This window comes from Pseudorca crassidens, chromosome 1, assembly GCF_039906515.1.
Source record: "Pseudorca crassidens isolate mPseCra1 chromosome 1, mPseCra1.hap1, whole genome shotgun sequence".
Taxonomy (NCBI): Eukaryota; Metazoa; Chordata; class Mammalia; order Artiodactyla; family Delphinidae; genus Pseudorca; species Pseudorca crassidens.
Window position 1 is genome coordinate 183775033 of NC_090296.1, and position 16067 is coordinate 183791099.

General features: G+C 34.7%; 1 protein-coding gene across 3 annotated transcripts in view; it reads left to right on the forward strand.

Annotated features, from left to right (window-relative positions):
* The window catches only part of PLXDC2 (plexin domain containing 2), a 410586-nt gene that overhangs the window by 264335 nt on the left and 130184 nt on the right, over window positions 1–16067 (forward strand). For all 3 annotated transcript variants that reach the window (XM_067702751.1, XM_067702757.1, XM_067702766.1), the window contains exon 6: window positions 13136–13254. In XM_067702751.1, the coding sequence (XP_067558852.1) occupies window positions 13136–13254 (119 nt within the window). The remainder of the gene's footprint in view (window positions 1–13135; window positions 13255–16067) is intronic.

The following is a 16067-nucleotide window of genomic DNA, read 5'->3' on the forward strand; positions in this document are numbered from 1 at the left end:
ATGTATACTTATAAACATTGATCATCAGATTCATATTAATATTTTAGTAACCTTGGGTTTTTTGGGGGTAGACTGGAATTTTAAACTGCTTGATACAAATGCCCCGAGATGACAAATGTTACACTGCAGCTGTTAATACTGTTAATATGTGGAGTAAAGTATGTGGTTAAATGTCACTCTTTTATTCAGTCATTCATTTGTTCATTCAACAAATGTTTATTAACATGTATTGGGCACTATAATATATGAGTTGCTGTAAACGACGCCTCGAACAAAGCAAATACATTTATTTTATGCTAGTTGCAATACGTCCCTCGTATTAAAAAAAACAAAGGATAATTTGTTAGTTTTGATCTTCAGATAGAGGCAAGTGGCATAATATATTGATATTAAATTTCCAAAACTTTTGAATAATATGTACCATAAGATGAACACATCTTTTAAAAATCTAGGATTGTGGGTAATTAAAATCACTTACGAAAATGTTTTCCTGACTTTGAAATATTAAATAGAGTAACTGACAACAGTCTATCCCTACTATTTCTTTGTGGGACATATAAAATAGTCAGAAAAGACCTAGAATATGTCACTAAGTACCATTCAAATCTAAGTAAGAAATGTAATGTCCTAAAGACATAAATGAATTTTCATGTCTACATCTTATTGAAAGCTGTAACTTTAGTAGAAAACGAAATTATAGGAAAAGAAGAGTTTGTTTTGGAAACTTAAAGATAGAAATTTCTGTTCTCTTTATAATACAAAAATAGTATTTATTTGCCCAAATGACAATTTTATCTTTTAAAATAATGAAAGCATGTGGCCTGAACAGAGTTATTTCTTCTCTTGTCTTGCCTTAATGCGCAAGGAAGAAAATTACTATGGGGTAGCATAGACTTACTTGTGACCACGGCTTTCAGAAAATGACATCATGTTGCTGAAAGAGATCTGACCAGTGTGATAAAGCCACTTTACAGGTCAAAATAGCAAAAGAGGAAGAAAACTAAACATACTTAGATGTACACTTTGAGAAATGCATTTCAAACAATTTGAATAACACCAAAGTGTGATCCAATATGAAGTAATACTAAATGTTAGCCATACTAATTATTTCCTTCTGTTATTTTAAGAACTGTTATACTCTGTCCTCCCACTTAAAAAAACTGAGGTACTAAGGCCCAAAGATGTACAAGTAGACTGTAAGTGTACTTTAGACAGAGCTACAGTGAGCAACTTATCTGAAGCTTATCCTGTGACCTACTAGACAGAATGAATCTACCCTAAGTAAATAAGAAAGTTGAGTATTTTCCAAGCTTTGTCACTTACTAGGTGATGTTGGGAGCATTTACTCATGGCCACAAGCTTCTGATGACCAAGTTTCTAGACTGTTAGCATAAAAATCATAAAGCAGGGGCTTCCCTGGTGGCACAGTGGTTGAGAGTCCGCCTGCCGATGCAGGGGATGCAGGTTCGTGCCCCGGTCAGGGAAGATCCCACATGCCGCGGAGCAGCTGGGCCCGTGAGCCATGGCCACTGAGCCTGTGCCTCCCGAGCCTGGGCTCCGCAATGGGAGAGGCCACAACAGTGAGAGTCCCGCGTACAGCAAAAAAAAAAAAAAAATCATAAAGCATATTAAGTCTCTTTCCCCATATGCTCTCTCACACACCCATGTGCCTAGGTAGCTCAATATTTAAATTTTACTTTTATTTAAATGATTTTTAAAAATTAATGTATGCCACTTCAACTGGATTCTAAATTCTTTAAAAACTAGGACTGTGACTATTTATAAGAAATTATTTTCTCTTCAATACCTGGCACAAGAACTCAATACACAGTCCGTCCTCAATAATTAATTATTCAATGAATGAATACATGAAAAAAATTAGGTATGTAAGATGATTTTTAATTCTGAGTTGTGAAAGTACGAATACTCAAGAATTACTGTATTTTACTTTATTGAAATATCTTCTGTGTGATAACCAATGGGAATATTGCATTCTTACAATATAATAATAAAAGCTAGTAATTGCCTGTGTTTTATTAAATGACTGAAGCACCTTTCAGTATTGTAAGGATCTCCACAAAGTCCTTTAATACCATAGCAACTTACTGAAATATTTCCAACTTTGATCGGTTAGGATCATTGAAGGAATCCTTAAGGATGGGAAACTCAGCATTTTAGGAAAGCAAAAACTTCTCTAGAGGAGACAGCAGTTTAGAACATTTCTTCTAAGATAATATTTCTGTAAGCATTAAAGCACTAGATTTTAAAAATCAGGCGATGCTTCCAAATATTATAGGCAGCCTAGAAGTCACAGAATATTAATGCACAAAAACTAGAGAAGTTGTAAAACTAAACCTTTTATTAGAAAAATAATTTGGTGGCTCATAAATAGCAAATAGAAAGCGTAAGTCTTGCAGTGATCAGAAGCCTAATCAAGCACAGAATCAGAAAATTGGGAGTTAGTAGTGACCTTAAATGCCCCTAGATCAACCTACCTGCCTGTTTTTATTTTGGAGATTAAGAAATTGGCATCCATTACTGATTAGACAGTTTGATCACCCTCAGGATACCAGATTGCAACTGCTCAGTTCCATTAAGCACATAGGATGGTACAGCAGCTCATGTGGTCTGTTATATGAGCTTAAATTACAACTTCAGCTCTACCAGGAAGAACTTTACCATTAGATTTTGTGCCCATCATCAGAAAAACAGTGTAGGATTGTCAGTCATAAGCCAAGAGATGCACCACACTAACCCAGCTCTTTGGTGAATTCCAAGGATTGCTCTTGGCAGATTATTCTCCTACATCATAGCTGATGACCAAAGAAAGTGTCTTTTTGGTTCACTTACCTAATTGCTTCCTATATTAGGTACTACCTAGGAAGCAATATGTGAGTAAGGCGCTGCTTAGAGAAATACAAGATCGTATCTCTAAAAGCCACTCTCACTAACCTGCAGACCATAAAGTTTTAGATTCAGCAACTTGTAATAAAAGGTAAAATTTGATATATTGATTATTCAATAAAACAAGATAGAGACATATAATTAATTTTAAAATTTAATGATAACATTTACACTCAACTAATCTTACTAGTAGAACCATTTAAATTAAATGCTGGGGGAGCTGTGCTACTACATAATATAAAACATATTTGCACAATTAGTGTTATTTTTAAAAGTCTGCTACTAACAATGTATTGAAAATATCATCACCAGAATTTGCATTAAAAACATTTAATTACTCAATTTAGGTAGACCTCTCTTGTGCACAAAGAATTTGAGGAAACTATATATTTTTTGATTGATTGCAGAAATCCCTAGAAGGCAAGAATTATTCCTCCCATGTTGTAGAAGAAACAGGTTCAAGCAGGTTAATTGTGTCCAAGGTCACACACAAAGTATTAGAGGCAGGACACAAGTCTAGCTCATCTGCCCTCCATTTCAGTGTTTCCTCTGCACCGTCAAAGTGTCTATTAGAAATTAGTGAGTAAGAAGGAGACTAGAGCTTGAGAGTTGTGAACACATGTGAAAGAAAAGAAGTGGTTGTTAGGAGGAATTTCATGATCAGAAAACCCTTTTACTTCTACGATTATGGGAAGTTTCCTGGCTATTATTGTCCTCTTGCCTTTTCCAGTTTTTAGAAAAATGGTTGTATAGATACAGAGATGCCCATGGAAGGAAGAGACCGGGGTTTTCACTTACAACAGGGGTATGTCTTGGGTGCTGCATATAACTAAATGTACCAAGGTAAAAGTAAAAAAAAAAAAAAAAATTTTTACTTCTAAAGTTTTACCTCAAGGAAATAAATAGATTTCTATATTTAAAGGGTATAGCGTGATAATTTGATATATATATACATTGCAAAAGAATTTCCACCATCAAGTTAATTAATATTTTCATCACCTCACATATGTACCTTTTTTCTTTTCGGGTGGGAACACTTAAGTTTTATTCTCAGTAAATTTCAATTATATTGTACAGTGTTAGAAACTGTAGTCACCGTGTTATACATTAGATCCTCAGACCTTATTCATTGTATAAATGAAAGTTGGTATCCTTTTGCCGGCATCTCTCTATTTCCCCCAGACCCTAGTCCCTGGCAGCCGACATTCTAAAATCTGTTTCTTTGAGGTCAACTGTCTTTGTTTTGTTTTGTTTTTAGATTTCACATGTATGTGATACCATGCAGTTTTTCTCTTTCTCTATTTGGCTTATTTCACTTAGCTTAATGCCCTCCAGATACATCCATGTTGTCACAAAGGCAGGATTTCATTCTTTTGGGGGCTGAATAATATTCAGTGTATATATATATATATATATGTGTGTGTGTGTGTGTGTGTGTGTGTGTGTATACCACATATTCTTTATCCATTCATCCATAGATGAACACTTAAGTTGTTTTCATACTTTGGCTACTTTAAATAATGCTTCAATGAACAAGAGAGTATAGATATCTCTCTAAGGAAGTCATTTTGGTTCCTTTGGTATACACCCAGTAGTGGGATTCCTGGATCATATGGTAGTTTTCTATTTTTAATTTCTTGAGGAAATTCCATACTGTTTTGCAGTGTCTGTTCCAGTTACGTTTCCACCAACAGACTATAAGGGTTCTGTTTTCTCTACATCCTTTCCAGGATTTGTTACCTCTTGTCTTTTTGATAATAGACATCTTAACAGGTGTGAGGTGATGTCTCATTGTGCTTTTGATTTGTAGTTCTCTGATGATTAGTGATGCTGAGCACATTTTCATGAACCTCTTGGCCATTTATATGTCTTATTTGGAAAAATGGCTGTTTAGGTCTTTTACCCATATTTTAATTGGGTTATTTGTTTTCTTGCTATTGAGTTGTATGAGTTCCTTATTTATTTTGGATAGAATCCCTTGTTAGATACATGGTTTGCAAATATTTTCTCCTATTCCATAGGCTGCCTTTTCACTTTGTTGATGTTTTCTTTTGCTGTGCAGAATATTTTTAGTTTGATGTAGTCCAACTTGTTTATTTTTGCTTTTGTTGCATTTGCTTTTGGTGTTAAATACAAAATACAAAATATGATTACCAAGACCTATGTCAAGGAGCTTACCCTCTATGTTTTCTTTTAGGAGTTTTACATTTCAGGTATAACATTCAAGTCTTTAATCCATTTTGACTTGATTTTTGTGTATGGTATATTCTTTTGCATGTGGCTATCCAGTTTTCCTAGCACAGTTATCCAGTTTGTTGAGAAACAGTTCTTCCGCATTGTATATTCTTGGCTCCATTATTGAAAAATGAATTGACCGTATAAGCATGGATTTATTTCTGGGATCTGTACTCTGTTCCATTGATCTATGTGTCTTTTTTCCTTAATCCCAAAGCCATACTGTTTTGATTACTATAGCTTTGTAATATACTTTGAAATCAGAACGTATAATGCCTCCAGCTTTGTTCTTCTTTCTCAAGATTGCTTGGCTATTTGGAGTCTTTTGTGGTTCCATACAAATTTTAGGATTTTTTTCATTCTATTTATTGGAATTTTGATAGGGATTGCATTGAATCTGTAGATTGTTTTGGGTAGCATCGAAATTTTAACAATATTAGATCTTCCAATCTAAGAACATGAAATATCATTCCATTTATTTGTGCCTTGTTCAGTTTCTTTCATCATTGTCTTACAGTTTTCAGTATACAGGACTTTCACCCCTTTAGTTAAATTTATTCCTAAGTATTTTCTTGATGCAATTGTAAATGGGATTGTTTTCTTAATTTCCCTTTCTGATAGTCTGTTATTAGCACATAGAAACACAACACATTTCTGTATATTGATTTTGAATCCTGCAACCTTACTGAATTCATTTATTTATTAGTTCTAACAGTTTTTTTTTTTTGGAGTCTTTAGGGTTTTCTATATACAATACAGGCATCTGTAAATAGTGACAGTTTTACTTCTTCCTTTCCAGTTTGTATGCCTTTTATTTCTTTTTCTTGCCTAATTGCTCTGGCTAGGATTTCCAGTATTATGTTGAATAAAAATGGTGAGAGTGGGTGTCCTTGTCTTTTTCCTGATCTTAGAGGAAAAGCTTTCTGCTTAGTATCTTGTTAGCCTTAAGTATGATGTTAGCTATGGGCTTGTCATATATGGACTCTATTTTGTTGAGATGCATTCTACCTATATCTGATTTAAGAGTTTTTATCATGAGAGGATGTTGAATTTTGTCAGATGCTTTTTCTGCATCTATTGAGATCGTCATATGACTTTTATCCTTCATTTTGTTAATGTGGCATATCACATTGATTGATTTGTGCATGTTGAACCATCCTTGCATCTCAGGAATAAATCCAGCTTGATCATGGTATATGATCTTTTTGATGTACTGTTGAATATGATTTGCTAAGATTTTGTTGAGTATTTTTGCATCTATGTTCATTGGCTATATTGGTCTGTAAGTTTATTTTCTTGTAGTGTCCTCATTTGGCTTTGGTATCAGGGTAATGCTGGCCTTGAAAAATGAGTTTGGAAGTGTTCTCTCTTCTCTATTTTGGAAGACTTTGATAAGAATTGGTATTAATTCTTCTTCAACTGTTTGGTAAAGTTCCCCAGTGAAGCCATCTGGTCCTGGATTTTTCTTTGTCAGAACTTTTATAATTACTGATTCTATTTCCTTACTAGTAATTGGTCTGTTCAGATTTTCTGTTTCTTTGTGATTCAATCTTGATTGATGGTATGTTTCTAGGAATTTATCCGTATGTCCTAGGTTGTCCAGTTTGTTGGCATATGATTGTTCATAGTACAATAGTTTCTTATGGTCCTTTGTTTTCTGTGTTATCAGTTGTAGTGTCTCCTCTTTCATTTCTGATTTTATTTATACTTTCTCTTTTTTCTTAGTCTAGCCAAAGTTTTGTCAAATTTTTTATCTTAAGAAAGCTCTTAGTTTCAATGATCTTTTCTATCATTCTAGTGATATCTATCTAATGGATCTTTTTAGTCTCCATTTCTTTTATTTCCATTCTGATCTTTGATATTTCCTTCTTCTGCTAACTTTGGGCTTGGTTTGTTCTTCTTTTTTAGTTCCTTGATGTGTAAAGTTAGGTTGTTTTTTGAGATCTTTCTTTTTTCTTCATATAGGCATTTATCTCTATAAATTTCCTCTTAGAATTGCCTCTGCTGAATCCCTTAAGTTTTATGTTTTGTTTCCATTTTCATTTATCTCAAGATATTTTTAGATTTCCCTTTTGATTTCTTCTTTGTCCCATTGGTTGTTCAGGAGGATATTTTTTAATCTCCATGTATTTGTGAATTTTCCAGTTTTCCTTCTGCTGTTAATTTGTAGTTTTATGCCATTTTGGTCAGAAAAGATGCCTAATATGAATTCAGGCCTCTTAAAATTGTTAAGACTTGTCTTGTGGCCTAAAAAAATTATCTATCCTGGAGAATGTCTTATGTGCACTTCAGTAAAATGTGCATTCTGCTGCTGTTTGATGAAATGTTCTATGTATTTCTGTAAGGTTCACCTGCTCTAATATGTAGTTTAAGTCCAATGTTTCCTTATTTTTTGTCTGAATGATCAATCCATTGTTGAAAGTGAGATATGAAGTTCCCTATTTTTATTGTATTGCTGTCTCTTTCTGCCTCTAGATCCGTTAATATTTGCTTTATATATTTAGGTATTATGATTGGATACATAAATATTTATAAACATTTACAGTTGTTAATATCCTCATGATGAATTGACCTCTTTATTATTGAATAATGATCTTTCTTTTGTCTCTTGTTACAAGTTTTGGCTTAAAAGTCTACTTTTCTGGCATAAGTATACCTCTGTTTTCTTTTGGTTTCCATTTGCATGGAAAATCTTTTTCCATACCTTTACTTTTAATCTACGTGTGTTCTTAAAACTGAAGTGAGTGTCTGTGGGCAGCATATAGTTAAGTCTTTTTCTTAAACTCTTAACCCAGTCTGTGTCTTTTGATTGGAGAATTTAGTCCATCTACGTTTAAAGTAACTATTGATAGGTATGGTTTACTATTGCCATTTTGGTAGCTGTTTTCTGGCTGTTTTGTAATTCCTTTATTCCTTTCTTTCTCTCACTCTCCTTTGTGATTTGATTTTCTGTAGTGATATGCTTCAATTCATTGTATTTATCTTCTGTGTGTAAGTATTTGATCTGTGGTTACTATGAGGGTTACATAAAACATCTTATACAATCAATTTTAAGCTGATAACAACTAACTTCAAACTCAGAAGCTCTACATTTTTACATCTTCCACCATATTTTATGTTTTTGATATCACAATTTATAACTTTTTATATTGCATATCCACTAACAAACTATTGTAGTTATAGTTATTTTTAAAGCTTTTGTCTTTTAACCTTTATACTAGAGTTATAAGTGATTTTTCCACCACCATTATGAGTATTCTGAATTAACTATATATTTACCTTTACCAGTGAGTTTTTCTTTTATATATATAATTCTTGTTACTTACTAGCATTCTTTCATTTTAGCTTGAAGAACTCCCTTTAACATTTCTTATAAGTCTGGTCTAGTGGTAAAGATCTTTTTCAGCTTTTGTTTGTCTGGAAATTTCTTTATCTCTCCTTTAATTCTGAAGAACAACTTTGCTTAATAAAGTACTCTTGGTTAGCAGGTTTTTTCTTTCAGCACTTCGAATACCTCACCCCACTCTCTCTTGCCTGCAAGGTTTCTGCAGAAAAATCTACTAACAGTCTTTAAAATTTCCCTTGTAAATAACAAATTGCTTTTCTCTTCTTGCTTTTAAGATTCTTTCCTTGTTGTTAACTTCTGATAATTTGATTTTAATGTGTTTCAGTGTAAATCCCTTATGATTCATCTTTTTTTGGTATTTTTGAGCTTTCTGGATCTGGATGTCTGTTTTTTTCCCCAGGTTAAGGAAGTTTTCAGCCATTAGTTCTTTGAATAATCATTTTATTTTTAATTTATTTTTGGCTGCATTGGGTCTTCATTGCCACACGCAAGCTTTCTCTAGTTGCGGCGAGTGGGGCTACTCTTCGTTGTGGTGGGCGGGCTTCTCACTGAGGTGGCTTCTCTTGTTGCAGAGCACAGGCTCTAGGCATGCGGGCTTCAGTAGTTGTGGCACATGGGCTCAGTAGTTGTGGTTTGCAGGCTCTAGAACACGGCCTTAGTAGTTGTGGTGCATGGGCTTAGGTGCTCTGAGGCATGTGGGTTCTTCCCAGACCAGGCCTCGAACCTGTGTCCCCTGCATTGGCAGACAGATTCTTAACCACTGCACCACCTGGGAAGTCCTCTCTGAATAATCCTCCTGCCCCTTTCTCTCTCTCTTCTCATTCTGAAATCCCTATAATGTGAATATTGGTCTACTTGATGGTGTCCCATATGTCCCTTAAGCTATCTTCACTCTTTTTCATTCTTTTTGTTCTCTCTCTGCTCCTCTAATTGGATCAGTTCTGCTGATATGTTTTCAAGTGCATTGATCTTTTCTTTTACTTGATATAGTCTGTTGTTGAACCCCTCTATTAAAACTTCCAGTCAGTTATTGTATTCTTCAGTACTATGATTTCTATTTAGTACTTTTTATATTTTCTGTCTCTTTGTTGAAATTCTCACTTTGTTCATGCATTGCTCTCCTGACCTCAGTGAGCATCTTTTTTGTTGTTGTTTTTTGGCTGCACTGTGTGGCATACGGGATCTTGGTCCCCCAACCAGGGATCAAACCTGTGGCCCCTGCAATGGAAACACAGAATCTTCACCACTGGACTGCCAGGGAAGTCCAGTGAGCATACTTATGACTGTTATTTTGAACTCATTTGGGTAAATCACTTACTTCTGTTTCATTAAGATCAGTTTTTAGAGATTTATCTTGTTTTTTGTTTGGAACATAATCCCCTGTTTCTTCATTTTTCTTTACTCACTGTTAGTTTTTGTACATCAGATAAATAGCTACCTCTTCCAGTCTTGTCAGAGTGGTTTTCTGTACAACATGAACTTCATCAATCAGCTTAGCTCAAGCTCCTGGTTGTCTTTCAAACCTTTGTGATTGTTCAAGGCACCATCTTTGTTCTCAGTGGCATCCAGTAGTTTTGGGTGTGCCAAGAGCCATCAGTTTCCCAAAGGGGAAGATCGCAGTCAGCACCTAGATTTGTTGGCAGTCCCTCAGGCAGCAGCATACTGGAAAAGTATGCAGTCAAATCCTCTCCAGGGATGAACTGGGAGACAGGTATTTTGTCTGCTCCCTCTCTACTGAGCCTTGAGGGGATAGCCAATGCAAGAGATGCAAGTGCTCACAGGTGTGCCTGTTAACAATTGCTTCTTTGTGTGCTACAGTCCTGTGGGACTCATGAATGCAAACCCCGTTGTCTCTCAGAGCAAGACGACCTGGGGGCCTGTCCTCAGGTGGCAGCCACAAAAGCTGGGTGCCAGACATGTGTGCAAGCTCCTTCCAGAGAGATGCTGGTGACTTGGTTTTATCCTTGGACTGAGCCAAAGGAACAAGGGAGGGGAAGTACCCACTGGCTCTTTTGGGCTCCAGAGGATCACAGTAAGCACCTAGATGTGTGCACTTTCATTATGGGTATTTTCTCAGTTGCCTCATGTATAGCAGTCACTCAGCTAATCTTGGATTTCTCTCAAAGGAAATTGCTCCTTGTGTAGCTGTACATTCAGTGTATCCATGGGAAGAGGGGAAGTCAGGCGCCTCCTATGCTGCCATCTTGGTCAAAAGATCTCAGCATTAAGTTATACTCAAAAACACAGTAATGACAGTGTTCTGGTCTACTCCAATCACCTGGTATAGGAATGAACTCAGGAAATCAGACAGAAGAAACGTATAGGGCAAGTTACATGGGAAAGGGTATGGAGCATACATGCCCTCTCTGGGCACTCTACTCTCCTAGCATATCCACATCTTCACTAACCCAAAAGCTCTCTGTCATGCAATATTGATTTTTTTTTCTTTTTAATCATATACTTACTGACCTGGGAGATAAGTTATGCTCTCTTAGTTCTGTGAGTTTCATTTCTGTACGTCATTTTTTGGCAACAAGACTTTTTAAAAGATTAGAAAATCCAATACTTAGAGCTAAGCAAACATCTTAGCTGCTCATTTGTTTTCTTAAAAAAATAAAAAAGAATAAACAGTGTCAGTTAATGAAATTAGAACACTCCCTCACACAATACACAAAAATAAACTCAAAATGGATTAAAGACCTAAAAGTAAGACCGGAAACTATAAAATTCTCAGAGGAAAACATAGGAAGAACGCTCTTTGACATAAATCACAGCAAGATCTTTTCTGACCTGCCTTCAAGAGTAGGAAATAAAAACAAAAATAAACAAATGGGACCTAATGAAACTTAAAAGCTTCTGCACAGCAAAGCAAACCATAAACAAGATGAAAAGACAACTCTCAGAATGGGAGAAAATAATTGCAAACGAATCAAAAGACAAAAATCTACAAAACATACAAATAGCTCATGCAGATCAATATTAAAAAAACAAACAACCCAATCAAAAAATGGGCAGAAGACCAGAATAGACATTTCTCCAAAGAAGATATACAGATGGCCAACAAACACATGAAAAGATACTCAACATCACTAATTATTAGAGAAATGCAAATCAAAACTACAATGAGGTATCATCTCATACCAGTCAGAATGGCCATCATCAAAAAATCTACAAACAATAAATGGCTGGAGAGGGTGTGGAGAAAAGAGAACCCTCTTGCACTGTTGGTGGGAATGTAAATTGATACGGCCACTATGGAGAACAGTATGGAGGTTCCTTAAAGAACTAAAAATAGAATTACCATATGACCCAGCAATCCCACTACTGGGCATATACCCAGAGAAAACCATAACTCAAAAAGACACATGCACCCCCAATGTTCATTGCAGCACTATTTACAATAGCCAGGTCATGGAAGCAACCTAAATGCCTATTGACAGACGAATGGATAAAGAAGATGTGGTGCATATATACAATGGAATATTACTCAGCCATAAAAAGGAACAAAATTGGGTTATTTATAGAGACGTGGATGGACCTAAAGACTGTCATACAGAGTGAAGTAAGTCACAAAGAGAAAACAAGTATCGTATATTAACGCATATATGTGGAATCTAGAAAAATGGTACAGATGAACCTGTTTGCAAGGCAGAAATAGAGACACAGATGTAGAGAACAAACGTATGGACACCAAGGCGGGGAAAGAGGGGTGGTGGGATGAGTTGGGAGATTGGGATTGACATGTACACTAACTAATACATATAAAATAGATAACTAATGAGAACCTGCTGTATAGCACAGGGAACTCCACTTTGCTGTACAGTAGAAACTAACACAATATTGTAAAACAACTATATGTACCCCAGTAAAATAAATAAATAAATATAAATAAAACCTAAAAGAGAAACACTGATGAAAACAAAACAGAACAAAATATAAATTCTCATTGGTGGCTATTAAACTGTGTTTCAATTACTGTTTCATGTTAATACTTTTATGATAAACACTGGCAGGTTGACTCATCAGAATATGATATATAGCACTGAAGATTCATCCCAGTGTACTGAAAGGGGCTTCAGAAATGTTAGCCTGAGGCCCTGTAAGCTACCTTGCAACCTTTTAGAAGCAGTACAACAAAGAAATGCAGACATTGTGAATTAAAGAGGAAAATTCCCATGAGTGTTAAAGAAATTTCTTTAGCATATGGAAGTGTATAATTCTAAGTACGAAATAGACATTTTCAGGTCTGATTCTAGCTTCCCTGAATGTGTTCCTTTCTCTCTCAGCATTTGTCAAATGTATTTGAAGTTCATTCAAGCCACTTGGGTTGCATTTTGAAAGTGGCTCATGGAAATTTAAGCAGACAGTACCCATTAACATTAATGGACTTCCTCAGGCAAAATTCCCCCATACTGGGCTCAATATTAACCTCAGTATGAGGTTAAATTTTCCCAAATATTTAGAGAATACTCAATTCTTCAAAAGTATCCCAAATGCTATCTCAGTAACAGAAATCCAGTTAACTATGTAAAATTCAAGCAGCACAGCTACTAGATGTGAAGGTTAGATCCATGATTTGTGAAGATTCCCACCAGAATTGATTGATACATATTTCTCACTGCATTTCTTTTGTTCCAATGGGGTTTATAGGCACAGCGCTTGTTGTCCAGTGGGACCACGTACATCTCCAGGATAATTACAACCTGGGAAGCTTCACATTCCAAGCAACCCTCCTCATGGATGGACGCATCATCTTCGGATATAAGGAAGTAAGTAATGTACTGATAATCTCCTTCCCTATTGACTTGACCTCTCTATCTTTTCCTCCAAGTGTCAAGAAAAGGACATTTTACAGTCATGAACCTCAGATCATTTTCTCACCTCTTGGTTTCTTTTTCTTTATTGAAAAAAATACAATTTTTAAAATCTACCGAGTAGCACTAATTGTTAATTCTTTGGGTTTTGTTTTATTTTGCATTCTGATATCCTTGGCATTCTGACCCATGAGTTTCATAAAATTATTAAATAATTATATTCTTGTGGTGGTATAATGAAATATCTCTAAGAAAAAATATTTCCAATTTGGAAGGATTTTCATCTAAATCTGATTACTTATATTTATACTATTTATTTGTTTTTGCCTTGTCAACTTCTTTGACATTTTTTGGCTATAATTTCAAAAGTGTTAATAGACATGAAGTCTTGTGTGGCTCAATGACCCAATACTGAAAGTATTCCACGACAGCTGAGTCCACAATCCCTTTGGCCAATGTTTATTGCCACCTGATAGGAAAGATTAATTAGAGATCAAAGTGACAGACAGAATAAAGAAATTTAAACTTAGTTTGTTTCATTTTACCAAATTGACAGGGAATGGAAATTGGCTAAATTGTAGCCTTTAATTTACAGAACGTCTAAATTAGAATAATAGCATGTTTGGCTTAAAACTCTATTGACAGTGTAATTAAGGTCTATTAGACAACCTAAACTTTGGGGGAAGAAAATAAAGAATATAAGAATAATATATCAGATGTGATGTTTTAGGCAGTCAGTAGTCACAATGTGAATTGATAATGGGCATTATTAACCCATGGATTAATGGGTATTTATAATACAGACTCAACATCTTATTTTCAATTGAAGGGTTATTTTTCCCTTGGGAAGTGAATCCCTGGCTATTAAAAAGTTGCTGGCAATTTAAAAAGGATTCGCTTTGGTCATGTCTTCTGAAATCTATCTTTTCTATAAAGTGAGGGATGGTTGTATTTCAACTCAATAGGCCAACTTTTGGAAATCTCATAACCATGTTAAATGTTTCCACTCTTTTGAAGAATTCTTCCGTGTGGAATTACTCATTTACTTGGGGCAATAGTATACACAGAATATAATGCAAGATCTGTTCTGCTTGGTGCTTCCTTATCCAGGGCTATATTTTGGTATCATAGCCCACCATATCCTTATATCACACTCCCTGGAAGCTGAGACAGTATTGCTCAAAGGGACTCATTCTAGTTTTCATTGTAATCTAGTGTATTGCTGGGACTGCAGAATGATGTTATGGAATATTATTTTCAACATTTTAACCAACAGTGGTAAAATTTCTGGAAAGAGGCAGAGTCAGTAAGTCTAGAATCTAAAATCTCACTAATTGCAGGCTTTGTCAAAACAGAGGTTTGTGTTCTTATTGTGGTCTCTCTCGCTAGTCTTTATTATCAAAATTGTCATCTTTATTTATACTGTTCTCAATGGGTGTCTCACATTGCAGAGTAACAGTTTATTTTTCCTATTCTCTCTTTGTAGTGAGGTTGGTATTTTTAAAATGTCCTTTTCTTTTCTTTATTTAATCAAAGAGAAATTTTCCATTATGGTTTTCCTGTTTTGTCATGAGACTATTAAGCTGACAGGCAATTTTAACACTTTCTTACTATTTCCAGACTATCAGTCCTTCTGAATTTAGAGTTCTAAAGAAATCACTACTTTATTATTTGCCTCTCTGTCCTGGTTAAAAAACGGTTACTTATTTCCTATTCTACCTCTTTGCTTCCTGATAACTGTCACGTATTTTATTTTGCTGAGGCAAATTTCTATGTGTAAAATTTGCCACAATAAGGATCCCCATGCATTTGAGGTGAGAGCTAGGTGCTCCTGGCCTTTCTAGAAAAATATTTATAATTTCAATTACATAAATATTATGTAATTGATGTATTATCATTACATAATGTATTATCCTTGACAAAGTGCTTTCACATACATTATAGTTTTCAATTCTTCAACAGTAACTTATATTCTTAATATTCTTAGCCTTGTACAAAGGCACTGGCACATAAAAGGTGTTTAATGAATGTGTGTGGCTTAATTATGGAGTTAGATCATACACAGTTTATCTTTATTTTATCTTTATTTATCTTTATTTATTTTATAGCTAAGCAGACAATCAGAAAGGTTAAATGACATGCTTGAGTTTACAGAGCTAGTTAAGGACAAATCCAGAAAAAAAACCTTAATGTGGTGACCCCAAAATACCTCAACATTTTTTTCTTTCCCAAGGAGATTATGTAAAACAAGTCACAAATCTATTTCTCATTTGTGTTTTTCCAATAAATATTTGTTAATGTTTGTTGTTTAGTAATCTTTTTATATGACTCCCATATATTACACAATTACAGTCCCATAAAGTCAGGAGAAGTATTCCTAATTAAGCTACAGAGCTAATGAAATTGTAAGAACCTAAGAATATAAGGAGTATAATTTTGTATTCCTATTCAGATTAAATATACCGAAGCAAAGTTATAGGTTAGAAGGTAAGTGCAGTTCTTACTCTAATTAGTTGCTTTTAACTGATTAATGTCAGCTTTGTTTTATTTTATTATATTTTACATGAGTGAGAAGAAAAATTCTGACTTATTCAGAAACTACTAATAATTTTACTCAACATGGAGGAAAATTAGTATTTCATTGAATAAATTTTTGACACAAATTTCACTTTTATTACCCTCAAATGATTTATTCCAGTAGTTAATTATGTTTCTCTTAGTAACTCTTTTTTTTTTTTTTTTTTTTTTTTTGCGGTATGCGGGCCTCT